The following is a 17,510-nucleotide window of genomic DNA, read 5'->3' as shown; positions in this document are numbered from 1 at the left end:
AGGTAGATGGTACAGTGCATGTCAAAGAAACAACAACATGAATGGCAGGACCCAGGGTTTAGTTTCCCAGCTGAAAATTGCCCATAGCATCAGACTGCCTTCGCCATCTTCCCATAGCATATCCTGGTGCCATCTCTTCCCCAGGTCAACAACACACTCGTGCCCAGCCGTCCACATGATGTAAAAGAAAACATGATTCATTAGACCAGGCCACCTTCTTCAATTGCTCCATGGTCCAATTCTGATGCTCATGTGCCCATTGTAGGTGCTTTCGGCGGTGGACTGGGGTCAGCATGGACACTCTAACCGGTCTGCTGCTATTTAGCCCATACGCAGCAAGCTGCGATGCACTGTATGTTCTGACACCTTTCTATCATAGCAGCATTACCTTTTTCAGCAATTTGTGCTACAGTAGCTCTTCTGTGGGATCGGACCAGATGGTTAGCCTTCGCCTCCCCCCGCACATCAATGAGCTAATGGGCGCCTATGACCCTGTCGCCAGTTCAGCGGTTGTCGTTCTTTGGACCACTTTTGGTAGGTACTAAGCACTGCATACTGGGGTCACCCCACAAGACCTGGCGTTTTGGGGATGCTCTAAACCAGTGGCCTAGCCATCACAATTTGGCCATTGTCAAAGCCGCTCAGATACTAACGCTTGCCCATTTTTCCTGCTTCCAACACATCAACTTCTAGATCTGACTGTTCACTTGCTGCCTAATATACCCACCCCCCCTTGACAGGTGCCATTGTAACAGATGACCAATGTTACTCACTTTACCTGTCAGTGGTTTTAATGTTGTGGCTGACCTGTATCCGTCTGTGTGTGTGTTTGTATGTGTGTGTGTGTGTGTATATACACACACATGCAGACAAACAATTTTGCTTATATCTTTCTGACCTAGATTATACAACTACTTTTATTACTATACCTACTTTGTTTAGCTCAGCCTTCGGAATTGCCTTTTCATTATTTCACTGCACCGTGCTTGTATGATGTGACAAATAAAGTACTTTTAATCTTGATGGTGTGGTCGACTGTGTTAGTATTAATTAAGTAATGTTCCCTTTTCATATTTCTGAATTACAATGTCAAGATACAGGACATTGTTAAACTAAGCCCATAACTAAACAGCTGATAGGTTTATACTGGTGGGGGGGGGGGGGGGGGGGACGAAGTAAAAAGCCCAGTCAAATGTACTATTGAATGAAGTTTAGAACATAAAAAATCAGCCCGACAGTTAATTTGTTTCAACACCAGCTGATAAAAACGAAACTAAGTTCATTATTATTTATAGCATCATTTCTACAATTGCTTTATAATTCACCTTAGGTTTGGATCAAGACAACTGTGGAATATTAACGATTTCCCTGAATGGTCGCGACTGGCTCAAATAATCGCGATGAGGCAATGCTGTAAATAAAATTGTGACCGTTCTAATACAATATTGTCGTTCCAGTGGGTTCAGGCAGCGGCTCGCTAGATGCAACACTGTGACACTGTCTAAAACGTTGGGCATTTTCTGGAAACGTTTACAGTCAAAGTAAAGCTTGGTTAACGTTAACTCTACTCAGATGTGCCCCCTTCGTTGTGACTAGCTGGCCTGGGTTACCGTTAACACCAGGTCGATGGAAGGTTTTGGACCTCTTCACAACCGACATTTACACCGATTAAGACACACCCGGTTTTTATATTTGGCCGTTATTGCTAGCTACCGGTGTCCGACTTGATAGCAGTGTAGCTAACGCTAGCATTGCGCCAGTTAGCATTGGGCTAGCCTTGATCACAGTGTGTGTTGTTGTTATGAGATGGAGGGCGGACCCCAACACGGAGGCCTCTTGTCAAAACCCCGAAGAACGAAGGCAGCCGGCGGACTCACCGGTGCAGGGCTGCGAGGGATTTTAACGCTCGAGATTCGGTCGAAGTCCCGTGCTGCCGCTTGGCGCGAGTGCGCGAACGCCAGTCATTCCCGGGCCGAGGCCACAGCTTCACTGCGTCCCGTCCAAGCGAGGAGCTGTCGTCGTCGCCATCGCCGCGAATTCTTCGACCCCAACAGGCAGGGTTGCGTGCAGCCGTGACGTCATGACGTCAGGAGGCGTGGCGGGAGGGGGGCAGTGCGGGGGGGAGGGTCTTATCAACAGACCACGCGGCACGATCATGTAAACAATGACATTAAACGACCACTGCCCCCGAGAGCACTGCATACGCAGTACAAATACAGCACACATACAGTACACACAGAAATACATAAGCAGTACACATACAGCACACGCATAAATACACCAGGGGTACAAATACACTACAATCATTAATATATAAACTGTACAAATACAGTACACACATAAATACATCAATGGTAGAAATACAGTGCAAACATAAATGCATACGCAGTACAAATACAGCACACATACAGTACACACAGAAATACATAAGCAGTACACATACAGCACACGCATAAATACACCAGGGGTACAAATACACTACAATCATAAATATATAAACAGTACAAATACGGTACACACATAAATACATAAATAGCGCAAATACACTCCAAACATAAATACATAAATAGTACAAATACAGTACACACATCAATACATAAACAGCACAAATACAGTACACACATAAATACATCAATGGTAGAAATACAGTGCAAACATAAATGCATAGACAGTACAAATACAGCACACATACAGTACACACAGAAATACATAAGCAGTACACATACAGCACACGCATAAATACACCAGGGGTACAAATACACTACAATCATAAATATATAAACAGTACAAATACGGTACACACATAAATACATAAATAGCGCAAATACACTCCAAACATAAATACATAAATAGTACAAATACAGTACACACATAAATACATAAACAGCACAAATACAGTACACACATAAATACATCAATGGTAGAAATACAGTACAAACATAAATACATAGACAGTACAAATACAGCACACATACAGTACACACAGAAATACATAAACAGTACACATACAGTACACGCATAAATACATCAGTAGTACAAATTCACTACAAACATAAATATATAAACAGTACAAATACGGTACACACATAAATACATAAATAGCGCAAATACACTCCAAACATAAATACATAAATAGTACAAATACAGTACACACATAAATACATAAACAGCACAAATACAGTACACACATAAATACATCAATGGTAGAAATACAGTACAAACATAAATACATAGACAGTACAAATACAGTACACACGTAAATACACAAATAGTACAAATTCAGTACACAAATAAATTCATAAACAGTAAAAATACAGTGCAGATATAAATAGATAAACAGTACAAATACAGTACACAAATAAATTCATAAACAGTAAAAATACAGTACAGCTATAAATACATAGACAGTACAAATACAGTACAAACATAAATAGTACAAATACAGTACACACATAAATAAAAACAAAGCATGGACCCAAGCTGATGCCACATGATCTAAGGACCTTGTTGTCCCCATTCAACCCCCTGATGTTATGTATTTACATTAATGTCTTGGACATTATAGACACTATAATAACTTAATAATACAGTACATAATAATTTAGACCTACTCATCCATTGTTATCCATGCCCATATTGTATACCTGTGTTCATAATGTACAGAATATCCCATCTATATTTATATTTATACCCACAGCCAATACTAGCCACCACACTGCCAATTAACCCAGGCCTTAGCATTTTAAATCAAATGATCCTGTCCATAGAATCTTATATTGTATATTCTGTATGTACATTTTTTTTTAGTTTTTTTATTTGTGTCTCTCTTTGTTTGTTTTTTTGTTGTTGTTTTCGTTTAGCTGTTAAGCTTTTTATGCAATTTGTCTCTACAATCAATGCACCGATCCTTACCTTGCTTCAGACAAATTCCTTGTATATGAAAATGTATTTAGCCGAAGTAGCATATCCTGATTCTGATTCCTAAACTCAGCAGTTCAAAAATCTCCCCAAAAGACCGCACCGAGACTTTAAGACCTTGAAATAAACTTTAGAAAACGTAATGCTGTGACGCGATATCGATAACTTTTGGATATTGGAGATTTTGACGATTGGATGACAAGCACTATTTTCTGAAAATGGCTCAGAAAAATCCACTTATCTTCAATGCACCTGGACGTCCCATACGTTTCCTGAATGGTCTAGGTGTCTAGATTCTGGGTCTAGAGCTTCATGAGGCTGTGATTATCCTAGAGGTTACAATAGGTTTTATACAGTAAGTTCAAGTTTTAAAAAATGCTGTCAAATTGAAATGGTTACTATGAGGCCATATTTCATCACACATTCATGGACTGAGGATCTTTGGATGCACAAGTCTCAGCTTTGCAGCCATTTCTACAATTCCATGGCTGTTTATGTACCACGGTATGCAGAATTAGGGGAAAGAAAACAAGGTGAAAAGTGAAGCTAACATAGCCTCTGTAGCTGACATACGTCAGGCATGGCTGTAAAGGTGAGACTCTTGCGGTTCTAATGAGCCCAGTTTCATTCAGATATCTTGATGTGAGAGGTCAAGCGGCACGTTTGTAAACGGTCATGCCCATTTACTTCCGTCAAAACGGATAGCCTGCTTCGGAGCTATGTTACGCCAGCAAGACATGCTACACACCCAAGGATTCGTCTGGAAGTCCAAATTCCGATAATACCAGGAGCTTCATAACTGAGCTCGCGAGAGCTCGTCACAAATGGCAGCTTGGGGCCCTCTGGTGGCTTCAGGGGCCATATGCAACCGCATAGTCCGCATGGAGTGAGAAACGGCCCCGCTGACCGCGGAGAGACAAAACAAAACATCACTAGAGGAGACACAGCTGAGGGGAGAAGATCCGAGGAAGCACGTGGTGAACACATAGAGGATACATGCCGGACGAACGAGGGAACACAGGACCTGGAGGAAAAGGAGAGAGAGAGAGAGAGAGAGAGTGAGAGCGAGACAGGGACAGAGAGAGACCAAGGAGATACAGAGAGGGCAAGCAGCAGAATAAACTTACAACAAAACAGGGCAAAACCATGACATGTCGACCATGGCGTAAGCGTGGTGTGTGTTAAAATGTCCCCCTTAGAACACAGCAGCATCATTTCATAGCAATTACACTTTTATGAGATTATAGGGCAGACCACATCACAATAATCTTATTTACTCGTGCGTAAAGGTCACATTTTTTGCCAGTCTGATATATTGTTTTGCATGATTAACAACTGTTCTGATGCTGCTCATATGACTTGCTTTTTAAAAGTGCAGTGTGTAGGATTTACGGAACTGTTTTAATCAGTGTATAATCCCAGGAAAATAAGAATCGTTATGTTTTTGTTCCCTTAGAATGAGCCGTTTTTATCTACACAGGGAGCGGGTGCGCTTCACGGAGGCCGCCATGTTGCAAAAAAATGATAGCCCAGAACGGACAAACCAAACATCGGCTCTAGTGATGGCCTTTCGCGGCCACCGTCTCTTCCACGGAGGCCGCCGTGTCAGGGAGGGGTATTCAGTTGGTTGTGATCTGCAGCCTCGCCGCTAGATGCCACTACATTTTACGCACCGCACCTTTAAGTTGAGACCAGACTCCATACATTCTTGACCTTTTCAGTGGGAGACTGCAGACCGCGCTCTCCGTTTCATCAATGTTTGAAGTGAACGAGTCTCACGTTGGGTGGCGCACCGTCCCATAAAAATACCCGTCAATTTGGGATACTCCTTCCATATTCAAATTGTTTTCTCATTAGGTCTCAAATCACCGTCCAGATCTATGCAGTTCGGAACTTGTGTGGACAATGATATTGTCATGTCATTGCAGCCTCTCAAATCATTTTCCACTGACTTGTCACAGTATAATGACCATCCAGTTTAATATTGCAGCTTGACATTGAGAGCATAAGCTGACTTTCAGTGGTAAATCATTATTGGCGATCTGCATTCTCATTAAAACTTTCTGTTAGCCCTACTCGCCGGAGACATGCAAGAGATCTGGTAAAACAATAATCCCTCTGACCACTGAGGCCACTCCTCAGTAGAAAGAAATAAAGACACAACACGGCAGGATCTTAAACAATTATGTATTGAATGATGGCTTGATGCACATGTAAATTCAATTTCAAGACGCCGGGCATACTTTTTGTCCATTCTTTAACAATAATATATCTTACCTTGAAATATGTGGTATAAGACAGTTATTTAGGCCTTTAGGACACTTGTTTCTCTCGTCTGCTCACAGTTGGAACTCAAAGTAACACTTAACCTTCTTGACAAACCCGAGTCACCAGAGTTGTAAATATTTCGACAACTCTGCCTGCATGCACTCGCTCAAATTTTCATGACCGACCATAATTTGTTGTTTAGTGACTAATGTCAGTTTAAAAAAAAACCCTCTAATCGAATGTTTCAGCCTCTCGATATAAAATAAGCTTTGCTTCTTTATGGGCCTATGAGAAGCCCCGTTCCCAATTAAATCACTATTTACCACAAGGCATTACTTCTGTGAGGACAATACATGAGGCGACATATGGCACAAAAACCGTGATTTTGAAGTATTTGGAAAATAATGTATCGATGGGTTTATCTCACATCCTAGTTTGCAACATCTCTTTAGGTAGGACCGTTAACTTGCCTCATGATGATGCTGCAAAAGCCCAATATTAAGCTCGCTGCAGTATGTATAGACATCACCGATGTAGAATGAGTTAAGTGCTGTTTCAGTGTCCTTGTGCCAAAACAACAAAATAAAAAATACAGTCTTTCCCATGTTATGTAGTCAGCATGGAATCGCATGCAAATGTAAAGAATGCAGGGAACTTTACATAAAGAGGTAATGGCCCGGGTGACCACATTTTCTTTCAGCCAAGTGTCGTGGTTACCGTGAGGACGATGAGATCCCCGTATTAGGAATGTTAAATTCTAACCATACAGTATATTATGCACAAAGATGGAGGTCATGAAAACCGTGGTACCATTTTCTGGGTCACCAATCTGTGTGAATGACGCCTGCCAACAGGGCTGGCCCGTGCTTTTATGTGGCTCTAAATGCGGCCCCGACACTGATGGTGTGGCCCCCCGGCCCCCTAGCGGTCGTGGCCCTAAACAACCACATAGTGTGTTTATGCCAACATCTAAGAAATGACACCCCCCTCATCCTGCGTCACCCCGGTGGTTCATCCCAGCGATCCGCTCCGTACTTTGACACGTCAGCGCGATGAATTACAAAACCACTCCAGCTCTCATCAGCCAAACAATTGTTTTCTGCAAATCTGCATCTCCCGCTCCCCCCCCACAAGACAGACAGTATAGCTTCCATAATTCTGTTTAAAATACAGGCGGTCGCCTTCTATGCCAGGTACCATGTGTTCATTTCGGCGGTTCACCGCGGCCGACGAGGGAAACTGTTTCAGTAAAGCTTTTAAAAAGCAAGACTAACCTGAGAGAAGGTCTAAAATATGGGCAAGCCTGCCAGACGAGCACTGGCTCCAGTGGGTTTGGTTTTTTATTAAATCTCTATACTCTTTTTCAATATAATCAGCACATTTTGTTCCAAGAATGTATGATATTATTTTCCAGTTATTGTGTAATATATATCTCTACATAATACAATCCAAGTCCTCTGAACTATTTAGACAATGTGCAAGTTTTTACTACCAACGTCAACGATACAGTTAAGGTAAAGACTCGTGGACACTAAGTTTAGCATAATTTTGATATTTTTTAACTTTTCTCGACTCCTCACAATTATCAAAATCTAAGTGCTGTAAGTAGTTCATACACGAGGTATTGAATATCTAGTTAAATGTTCGGAGTATAAAACAAAGGCAAAAACACATAAAGAACGACTCGCAAGCATGACAAAGAAACTTCTATAGACACGATACGAAAGTGGCTCGAGAGCAAAGATAATATGAGGGGTGGGGGTGGGTGGGAGTGGGGAGGGTGGGGCTTGTGTGCCCTTGAATTTACTGAACGCACTGTTTTCTGAGCTCTTACTGATCCCAATCATGCGCCTATATAATAATACCGTGAGGCAGAGCTCCCGAAAACAGATCCACCGTACCTGCATCAACCTTACTTTTATCGAACTGCCATGCAGTGAAAACAGCAGATCTTTCAATGGGACCAAAAATAAAAAATAAAAAGTGCTTCATCAGTATTGTGACCAGTCAAAAGTAGACAATTATTGTAACTACCGTAAATGAGCACATGCAGAATATGAGCGAAATAAATTATCCAGCCGAGTGCTCCGGTCTTATTTTTTGCGTGTCCGATTAGAGGGTCCCCTCGCATTAAAATATCCCAACACACACTTGCATGGTCAAAAAGTTGAGGTGAAATAATTGATTCCGACCAAAGCCCATCTAATGTGACCAAAATCATGGATTGTCTTCGTGGGGGGGAAAAAAAAAACCCTGCCAGCCTTTGCCCCCGAGCTCCGCACATGTTTGAGGCATGGTACAAAAGTGACGTTCCCCCACTTTGTTCCAACACGCCCTGGGTCGCGCGTACCGTACATGTAACCGAAAATATGATGGCGGCCTAACGCGTGCGTGAGTGGAAGCTGAGGTAAGCGGGTGTCCATGCGTCCTGGCCCGTAACAGTCTTAAGAACCAACGCTTTTATTTTTTTTTTTTGAGGGCTTTGAGAGGTAAATTGTAAAGAAACCACGCAAACCGGGCTCTTGTGTAGTGAACGTCGCGCCTATACTATACCGAAAAAAAGGACAAAGGGCCCTCAACTGTAAACCTCAAGGATCATTCAACGAAAAAAAAGAAGAAAAAGAAATAAACTTGAACACTAAAATACCATACTCATAGGTTCGAAGGTTTTCCTTTTTTGTCTTTTTTTTTTTTGTTTTTTTTGCAGAGTTTTTTTTTTTTTTTCTCTGTTTTTTGCTCAAAGTATAACACGTGTGACTAACTACAGAGGAGAATGGGTCAGGTGAGTACCATGCTACATCAGGTTTTTTGGAGGAGGCTATTGCAGACAACTCTACAACATGTACAACCACATTTTATACGTCCGAGATACAAATATTTCAAAACATATCACCAAGAAACTAAGTACATACGAGATGTTGAATATTTAGAGTCTTAAAGGACTATCACTCAGTCAGAAGTAGAATGTCATGTCACTTGACTTAAACTGTCCCGTCTTACAGACAAATTCTGAAAAATTGCTATTCAAAAAGTAGCAAATTTGGTCAATGTCTCTTTTCAAATAGTTATAGTGCTTTTGATGGCTTAAGACAGGGGTCTTTTTTTTAATCTCACCCAGTGGCAATCTACAGAACTTCAGTGTACATTTCATGACACCATAGCTGCAAAAGTCTTCATGTCAAGTCCAATAGGTAAAACAACAGCTAGTGCTGCACATATATTTCAAAGAAGTATGCATTATCAAAAAAAATAAAATAAATAACTAAAACATATTTATAAATATTATTTTTTCTTTCCTAAAAGTTCTCTTGTGGAATTGTTGCCCATCTGTTTATCTCTGGTTTTCCCTTTGCCTCGGAGCGGTTCTCGTCGTGAGGGGACGGGCCGCCGAGCTTCTTTCCAGTCGTTGTGGAAGCTTGTCTCTGAGGGTCTCCCTGTGCTAGCAGATTATGGGAAAAGCCAAATTAAAACTCCCACTCTAACGTTTCTTCCCGATTGGCTGCCCTCTCTAGCCTATGGATGATATTGTTGAGGTTGGCCATTTTCTCGTTGCGTCTCTGAGTGCTGCGGTTAGGTTTGGGGCTCTGGAGGGGAGGGCGCACGCTGGGGTCCAGGCTGTGATTGGTACTGGTGGAGGGCGGGTTGGGCAGCGAGGGGGAGATGGGGGCGGACGAGGACGGGACCGGGGAGACCGACATCATGAGGCCGGGCGAGGAGGCGGCGGAGGGGGAGTTGAGGGAGACTTCCAGGCTGCTGCGGCACGGCTCCGACGAGGCCTTGAAGCTGACCGGGTCGACGGGGGACTTGCTGGGGTCTTCGCCCTCATGCCGGGACAGGCTGGCCCTCTGCGGCCCGTCTATGGAGAGCGATCCGTGGTGGAGCCCCGGGGCCGGGCCGCTTACGCCCTCCTCCTGCCTCAGGCTCTGGCCGGCCGGGTGGGGCTCGCGACAGCCGGCGATGGAGTCCTCATGCTCGCTTTTCAACTGTGGGAACTGCACGGCCATGGAAAAGCACTGAACCCTCAGCTGCCTGGCGTAGTCTTCCCTCCTCTCCTCCCCCTCGTCCCTGTCGACCGCCTCCTGTTTGACGTGATGAAGGGCCGAGTTGGCGCTGATGGGGCGCCCCGAGTGGGGAATGTGACCTGAGTGCTGCTGCAGCCTCCTCTCCTCTCCTTCGGAGTGAGGGCTCCGCGTGACCGAGGGGGAGTAGCTGTGCTGCTCTGCGTCCGTGTCGTTGTCCGGCAGACCCTCCATGAGCACCTCGCGACGCATCCTGGACCTAAACACAAACACCCAAGGACACTTAGCTGCAAACTAACACACAGTATGGCAAAGGCTGTTAATGTGCCACGCCACTGCTGCTTCTCCATCTGTATAGGAGCATTCGCCGAAGGCCCCGGTCGCATCAGATATGGCATGGCCGTGCAAGTTTCCGCCGTGCGTCTTTGCGAAGAAGCCATTACCAGTGCTAATCAAAAGTTGGAAGTGTTTTATGAATAGTAAAACACACTCATCACTGTGGCTAACCATGTTGCATCTCTTACATGTAACAATTTATATTTTGGTATTGCAGAATTGGATAAAACAAATTGGGAGATTTGACACAGCTAAAATCATAGCATCCTCCATCTTTGCCTCTTAAATGAAACCATCCCTTCAAGGGTCAATACAGTCAATACTTTGCTACGAAATCCGCCAATCATGACAACCGAATCGAAATGAATGAACAGAATCAGTCTACAGTAAGGGTCAAAGGAAACGCAGACTGGCCTGTAGTTATGGAACCAGTTGATGACGGTGTTGGTTTTTAGGTTGAGCTGTGAGGCCAGCATCTCGATGGTGTTCTGGGAGGGGTAGGGCTCCAGTAGGTAGGCTTTCCTCAGGGCTTCCTTCTCGTCGGTGCCCAGCACCACCCGGACCTTCTTCACCTGGTTGTAGGGGCAGAGGTCCAGGGAGGCCAAGGCCGGGCTCACACACTCGGAACGGGTACTGGGGGAGTCGCTGTCGGAGCCGGTGCTCAGTAGGCCGTACCTCCTCTTCAGGTAGGCTAAAGATAAGGGGGTGTCACGGTTATGGGACTCGTGTCGACACAAATACATAGCAATCATGCATAAAGCGAATGAGTCCCAAAGAGGTCCCAAAGAAACCTACCTTTCTTCTCCATTTTCTTCATATCCCTCAGCTTGTCAACATTGTGGGGGTCGTTGAGCCAGAGCTGCATGCGTACAAAGGGCTCCCTGCCTTTCAGACTGAGCTTGTGCCAGGGTTTGGGCCTGGAAAGCAGGTCTGACACAGAGCCTTGCGTCAGACCCAATATGCTCTCCCCAAACAGACGCTGGCCTGCAAGAGAAACAAACAGCTGTGTAAACAACACATACAGCCAGGCCTTCTCCTGTGTGTCCGTCTAATATGACAATGTACACTTCTAAGGCTTATTTATTGACATCATGAGACAAGAGAAAAGGAAAGCAGAACAGTTTCCAACAAGATGCACAACGCACCTAGGTTGTTGTCCGTGAGCACCTCTTTGACCTTCTTGGTGATGGCGTAGGTGTCCAGCTCCGGGGACATGGCCACCAGCTCCTGGATGCCCAGCGGGGTGGTGGGCTGGTGCAGGGCCATCAGGCTGGAGGTGGACTTGCCCCCCTCTGGGTGGGGAAGCGGGGGCAGTCCCAGCCCGAGACCCATGCTCTCTGGCTGCTGGTTCTCCTTGCTGCTCTCCAGGGCCAGGCCGACAGGCTCCACCAGGGGGCTGGGGTGGCTCTCCGTCGGGCTCAGGGGCGGGGAGGGCGAGGACTGGGCCGTCATGGGGCTCTTATCTGAGGGCGGGGGAAGACCAAACCAAAGTCAAATTACACTAAAGTGTTTGAGGCTTTATGTGGCCTAGTCCCCTTCCTTACTTGTTATGTCTTCTTCACGGTTTTTGTCTTTATTTTTTTTTTCACATCCAATCTTCCATCTATTACTCAGACCAGCCTCAATGTGATTGGCCTCTACAACTGCCGCCCTAGATTATATAAAATTAAATGTGTCTTATTTAATGAAATGATGTATGTGTATGTTTATGTGAACGGTGCGTCTGGTTGTACTGGGTGCATGTCTGTGGCTTCATGTTGTATGCTTCTTTTGTAATTACTAATGGACGCTTGTTGGAGGATTACCATGGCTATCGCTTTATGGTATCTAGAACACAGGGTTCTAGTAAACATGGCCCATTTTTCCAACTGACTCGCGAAAAACACATGCACATATATACACCTACACATACCTCTTTTGGTCTGTATCGCATACTACACATTTTTTTCTTATTCATGAAACCATAAAATCCAAGGGCATTTGAAAAAAAGGCTTGGTTTCATTTAAAAGTTCTATTGATTGTTATTTAGTTGTTACTATTTCTATGTTCTGCTGTTGATTCCTTTTCCTGCTGCACTTTCCTTACCACTTATCCTTTCCTTTCCTTGAGATACAGTTTATGTATGAAAGGTGCTATATAAATACAGTTATTATTATTATTATTACCATTATTATACATAAATATTATTGTGTTTCCTGAGACAATCTTCGGTATTCCATGTTGTCTATTACTGTCCGTGCTGCAGATGGTTGTCTCACCCAGAGTGTGGCCCTGGTTCGGGAGCTGGTTGAGGCTCTGGCCCAGCTGGTCCAGGAGCCACAGCTGCATCCGGATGAAGGGCTCCCTGCCCTTCTGGGTTAGCTTGCTCCAGGGTTTTGGTCGGGACAGCATGTCACTCACGCTGCCCTGGGAAAGCCCCAGCACCTGTTGAGGAAGACAAAAGTAATTCAACTTTACCCACCTACTCTAATATCAAAGTATGGTCTGTGATCTAAATAATAATAATAATAATAATAATAATAATAATAATAATCATCTTTTCCAAAGAGAAAGTACATTTAAGCTCACAGCGGAACATGATACTATGGATGAAGTTTTGGTTTATTACCGCTAGAGGGCAGCAGCACGCCATAATTCTGACCATAGCAACTTTTTCAGGCTGTGGCACGCTCCCTTATAGTGTAATTTTGTATTTGTAATTTAGTTTTGCAACTTTATAATTTAACAATTAAAGGACAATTCCTGATTCCTGTTTTCTTGTGACTTCTTATACAAAGAAACCCCACAAAATAATAATATAACCTCAAATGCATTTTTAGGTTTAATATTTGTATGTATATAAAAAGAAGTGTATGGCTATATATATGGGTTGGTGCGGTTTTTGGTGTGGTTATTATTGGCTTGGTTTTAAAAACTAAAAGGAAAAACATTTCAGAATTAGTACTAAAACACAAAAAACAAAAAATAATTCTGACACAGAGAAGACCAGGAGAGGGCAATGAAAGCGGGACTCTACGGGGATAAGGTGGTTTGGCAAGTATGCACTGAATTGAGGCCAAAGAAATAAAGCACAATTTGCGTCGTGTTATTGACCATTTTAGAACATCACTTATAATTTGTACATTCTCACTTACACTTATTGAATTAAAGGCAGAGAAAGGACTCAAAGTTGCCCTAACCTAGAAAGATCATGTGTAATCATGAGTTAGTGTGATGCACTTATGTTTTGTTAGTGTATCTAGTGATTAAGAACAAAAGTGAAAACAAGCAAGTGGTCCACATATGTCAGTCTCTCATGCATCGTCTATGGAGAAGCGCTCATTTTGGCACCGGGAAACACATATTGGTATTGCAATTGATTTAACCGTTATGGCTCATTTACTTGGTGCAGACAAACTGAAAATGTACATACAGTATATTCTGATCAATGTACTTTGGATTACAATTCACAGGCCCTGATATTTTGTCTCGACTGGGTTGGATCTGGAGATATTACAGGAGGCATGTTTTTTTTTTTCTTCATTTTGATAAAACCACAGTGGCTGACCTTTTCGCCGAAAATCCTCTGACAGATGCCGTTCTTCGCCAGCTTCTCCTTCACCTGCCTGGTCAGTTCAATGGTGTCCACCTCCCTGTACATGTACATCTCATACTGCTCCGGGGTCAGTGGGGGCACGGTGGGCTTGAGGGCCCGCGGGATGTAGGCCGGGTAGTAGGAGAGCCGCCCAGGGCCCGTGCCAGGGCCCGCTCCGCCCAGACCCGGGGACTCCCCGCTCACCGAGGCGTCCGACTCCACCTTCACCTCTATGGCTCGGCCCGACACAGGCTCCTCTTCGGCGGCTGAGGCCTCCTCGCTGTTGGGGAGTCCGTCGCCGTTCTCCAGACGTGGCCAGGGCCGGGACAGGGTGGGGGGCCCCGAGGAGGAGGAGGACAGAGACGGGGAGACGGAGGTAAAGGGCCGGGAGCCGCCCATGCCGCCGCCAACCAGCCCCAGGGTCCCGCGTTCCAGGGACCAGTGCTGGTCAAAGTAGGTGCCGGCCTCGCCAATTTCCGTCTTCACTTTGCGGATGATGTTCTGGACGAAGGCAGCGGGGGATAGGACGCTGAGCGGGGTCAGGGGACTGCTGATGGGGTTGGCCATGCAGACAGTGACGGAGCCACCCTCCTCCTGTTTGATGAAGGTGGGTAGAGGGGGGCCCTTGGAGCGTTCGGGGAGCCCCAGACGCTCCGCATGGATCCCTGAGCTGGCGGTGGAGGCCCTGCCACAGGCTTCCATCTCCATCAGGGCCTGCTGCTGGGCCTCCATCTCCCGCCGCGCCTGTTCCAGGATGCTCTTTATGGTTTCATCAGAGCTGCTGCCCACACTGTTACTGCTCCTGCCCGATGAGCTGTTCAGGGACGACTTGCCATCGCCTGGATAAAAACAGAGTAAGACATTTAACAGCAACCCACAGTCACACCGCCTTCACCACCTTTAACTGACAACATTAAAAAAGTATGAGAGAAAATACATCGCACATCATCACATCAAAGAAAAATAAAATCACCTATTAGTATTTGGAACAATGACATCTCATCCTGCATCGCACTCACCTCCCCTCTGAGACTGGATCTCCTTCTTGGCCTGCTCCAAGATATTTTTGATGGCGTCGTCTGACCCAGTTTCAGGAGTTCGAATGCGTGGAGTGATGCTCCCTGCCACAGAGGGTAACACAGAGAGAGAGAGGGGGGAGGGGGGGGGGAGAGGGTGGTGAGTGGGATGGTTGATCAGAGAGCAGTTCCAAGGCTTTACTTTTGACTGGTAGATCAATGCCTGTCTGAGGTTCCAGTATACGGGAAGCTAAACTTTCAAAAGCCGTGGATCTGGGGAGAAAACAAAGTTTAAAAGTAACACTATAAACATGGCGGAGGAAGGAGCGTTGGAAAAGCTCAAGATGGGGACCGAGCAGATTAGAGCCTAGGCGGGTCCAGTCGCTTAGCTGCAGACACAGGACCACGTGATGGAATAGGCTTTAAAAAGGAAAGCGCGATCCTCGGCGCCCTACAGTGAACCCACCTATGAGGTTCAAAGCTGGGTTTTCCCAAGCTGGGTTATCAACATTCACTACCCATTCTATTGCCAGCGATGGTCTCAGCCCTCAGCTCACCTCTCTGCCGGACCTGGATGGTCCTGAGGGCCAGGATATTCTGTTCGTCTGACAGGAACTGCTTCATCTTGATGAAAGGCTCTTTGCCCTTTACTGTCAGCTTTCTCCAGGGTTTGGGCCTGGCCAGGATCTCGCTGACCGAGCCCTGCGACAAGCCCAGCACGTAGTGGCCAAAGACGCGTTGGCCGATGTTGTGCTTCAGCAGCTGCTCTTTCACTTGGAACGCAATCTCGGCGGTGTCCACCTGGTCTTCGTCGCCCGCCGTGGAGCTGCCGCTCTCCGACTGGTCGCTGGGCAGGCCGGCCTCCATGCCGCCCGCCCCCGATGACGGTCCCTGATTGGTCGACATGAGGGCGGCCTTGGCGGCGTAGAGGGCGGTGGGGAAGGCCATGAGGCCGCTGCCCTCCTTCTTGAAGAGCGGCGAGAGGAGCTGCCTGTGCAGGATGTGGTCGCCGGACAGGCGGTCCCCCGAGCACGGGGACACCGAGAAGGGACGGGGGAGCTCGTGGCCGGAGGACAAGCCGTCCAGGGTGTTCGGGCCGGGGCTGGGGGAGGCGCGGCCGTCCGCCTGGGAGGAGGAGGAGTTGGAGCCAGGTGGCCGTCTCACCTCCCTGACGGAGTGCTCGGAGTGGACGTCATCTGGAGACAAAAGGATGCAAGGCGGGTAACCATTTAGACTGCATTCCAGCAATTAAAACAAAATTCGGTCAAGTATATCAGTACAGTAAATATACTGACAGAGAGATGCTAATTTCGTACCGTTGCTGTGCACGACTCCCTTATCCACCAGGTACTTGTGAGATGGAAGAAAGGCTTCTTTGTCCAGCAAAAGAGCCTCTGCAGCCTTGGCAGACTCCTATATGCAATCACACAAACACACACAGAAAACAACACAAGCACGCGCACACACACACACACACACACACACACACACACACACACACACACACACACACACACACACACACACACACACACACACACACACAAGCCGTTAAAATTTAGATTAATCAATTATAGTGGCAGTAGATATCCTTACAATGGATGACGGTCACTGAGGCATTCTGAGAAACTGCTGTAGTTTTTCTTCCCTGACACCAGGGGAACATTAAGAGGAAAACAAAGAGGACCACTTTGTTTAATACTGCTGTATAGACAATAAGATAAAAATAAAAAATAAAAGACTTCAGCAAATACCTGGGACGAGCCATTTGCTGAGGCGAGCTTCATTACCTTCAGGATACTAAAAGGAGGGAAGCAAACGGACAAAAAGTTCAAGAAAACCCAATTTTCTTTGGCCCCGAAAGACTGCGAGGGGCTCAGGAAAAATCTCACCTGAGCTCTGTTTTAATCTCTTCGTAATCAAACTGGGATTGCAGTTTTGCTTCTAATCTCTGAGGAGGGACAAAAAGGTAAAGGGATGAAGAGGAGGGAGAGGAAGAGGAACGTGCTTCAACATAGCCGGAGCCGCCGAGCAACGCTCTGCGTGTGTCGGGACCGCTCACCTCGATAGCTTCTGTCTTATAGGCCAGCTGGCGTTCCAGCTCCAGGATCTGATTCGCCGAGGTCTCCTGAACTTCCTGCAGTGTGAACTGCAGCCTCTGAACCTTCTCCAACAGGAGGAGGATTTCACGGTCTTTAGCCAGTAGGGCGGCCTCCAGCTGGGAGGGCAGCATCTCGCCCTTCTCATCCCTCTCCTGTCAGGGAAGGCGGGAGGAGGAAATACAAATACCCAAAAATACAGTCAGAGCGGAGAGGGGGAAGAGAGCGAAAAAAAAAAACCCAAAAAAAACACAGAAAGAGAGAGGCCATCAAGGATTT

General features: G+C 45.8%; 2 protein-coding genes across 2 annotated transcripts in view; both read right to left on the bottom strand.

Moving 5' to 3' along the window:
- mtmr3 (myotubularin related protein 3) overlaps window positions 1-2,019 on the bottom strand; it is a 30,745-nt gene extending 28,726 nt beyond the window's left edge. The window contains exon 1 of the mRNA XM_080003235.1: window positions 1,878-2,019. The gene's annotated coding sequence lies outside the window, so the exon portion shown is untranslated. The remainder of the gene's footprint in view (window positions 1-1,877) is intronic.
- Window positions 2,020-9,650: 7,631 nt separating this feature from the next.
- The window catches only part of cux2b (cut-like homeobox 2b), a gene marked incomplete at both ends in the record, with an annotated part of 81,526 nt that continues 73,666 nt past the window's right edge, over window positions 9,651-17,510 (bottom strand). The window contains 12 exons of the mRNA XM_080004301.1: window positions 9,651-10,464; window positions 10,956-11,232; window positions 11,337-11,525; window positions 11,687-12,004; window positions 12,801-12,966; window positions 14,090-14,955; window positions 15,136-15,237; window positions 15,690-16,328; window positions 16,449-16,545; window positions 16,887-16,932; window positions 17,025-17,083; window positions 17,195-17,386. Coding sequence (XP_079860427.1) covers window positions 9,651-10,464; window positions 10,956-11,232; window positions 11,337-11,525; window positions 11,687-12,004; window positions 12,801-12,966; window positions 14,090-14,955; window positions 15,136-15,237; window positions 15,690-16,328; window positions 16,449-16,545; window positions 16,887-16,932; window positions 17,025-17,083; window positions 17,195-17,386 — 3,765 coding nt within the window. The remainder of the gene's footprint in view (window positions 10,465-10,955; window positions 11,233-11,336; window positions 11,526-11,686; window positions 12,005-12,800; window positions 12,967-14,089; window positions 14,956-15,135; window positions 15,238-15,689; window positions 16,329-16,448; window positions 16,546-16,886; window positions 16,933-17,024; window positions 17,084-17,194; window positions 17,387-17,510) is intronic.

Source organism: Zeus faber (genome assembly GCF_960531495.2).
Source record: "Zeus faber genome assembly, chromosome: 7".
NCBI lineage: Eukaryota > Metazoa > Chordata > Actinopteri > Zeiformes > Zeidae > Zeus > Zeus faber.
This window is presented reverse-complemented; position numbering and strand designations above follow the sequence as displayed.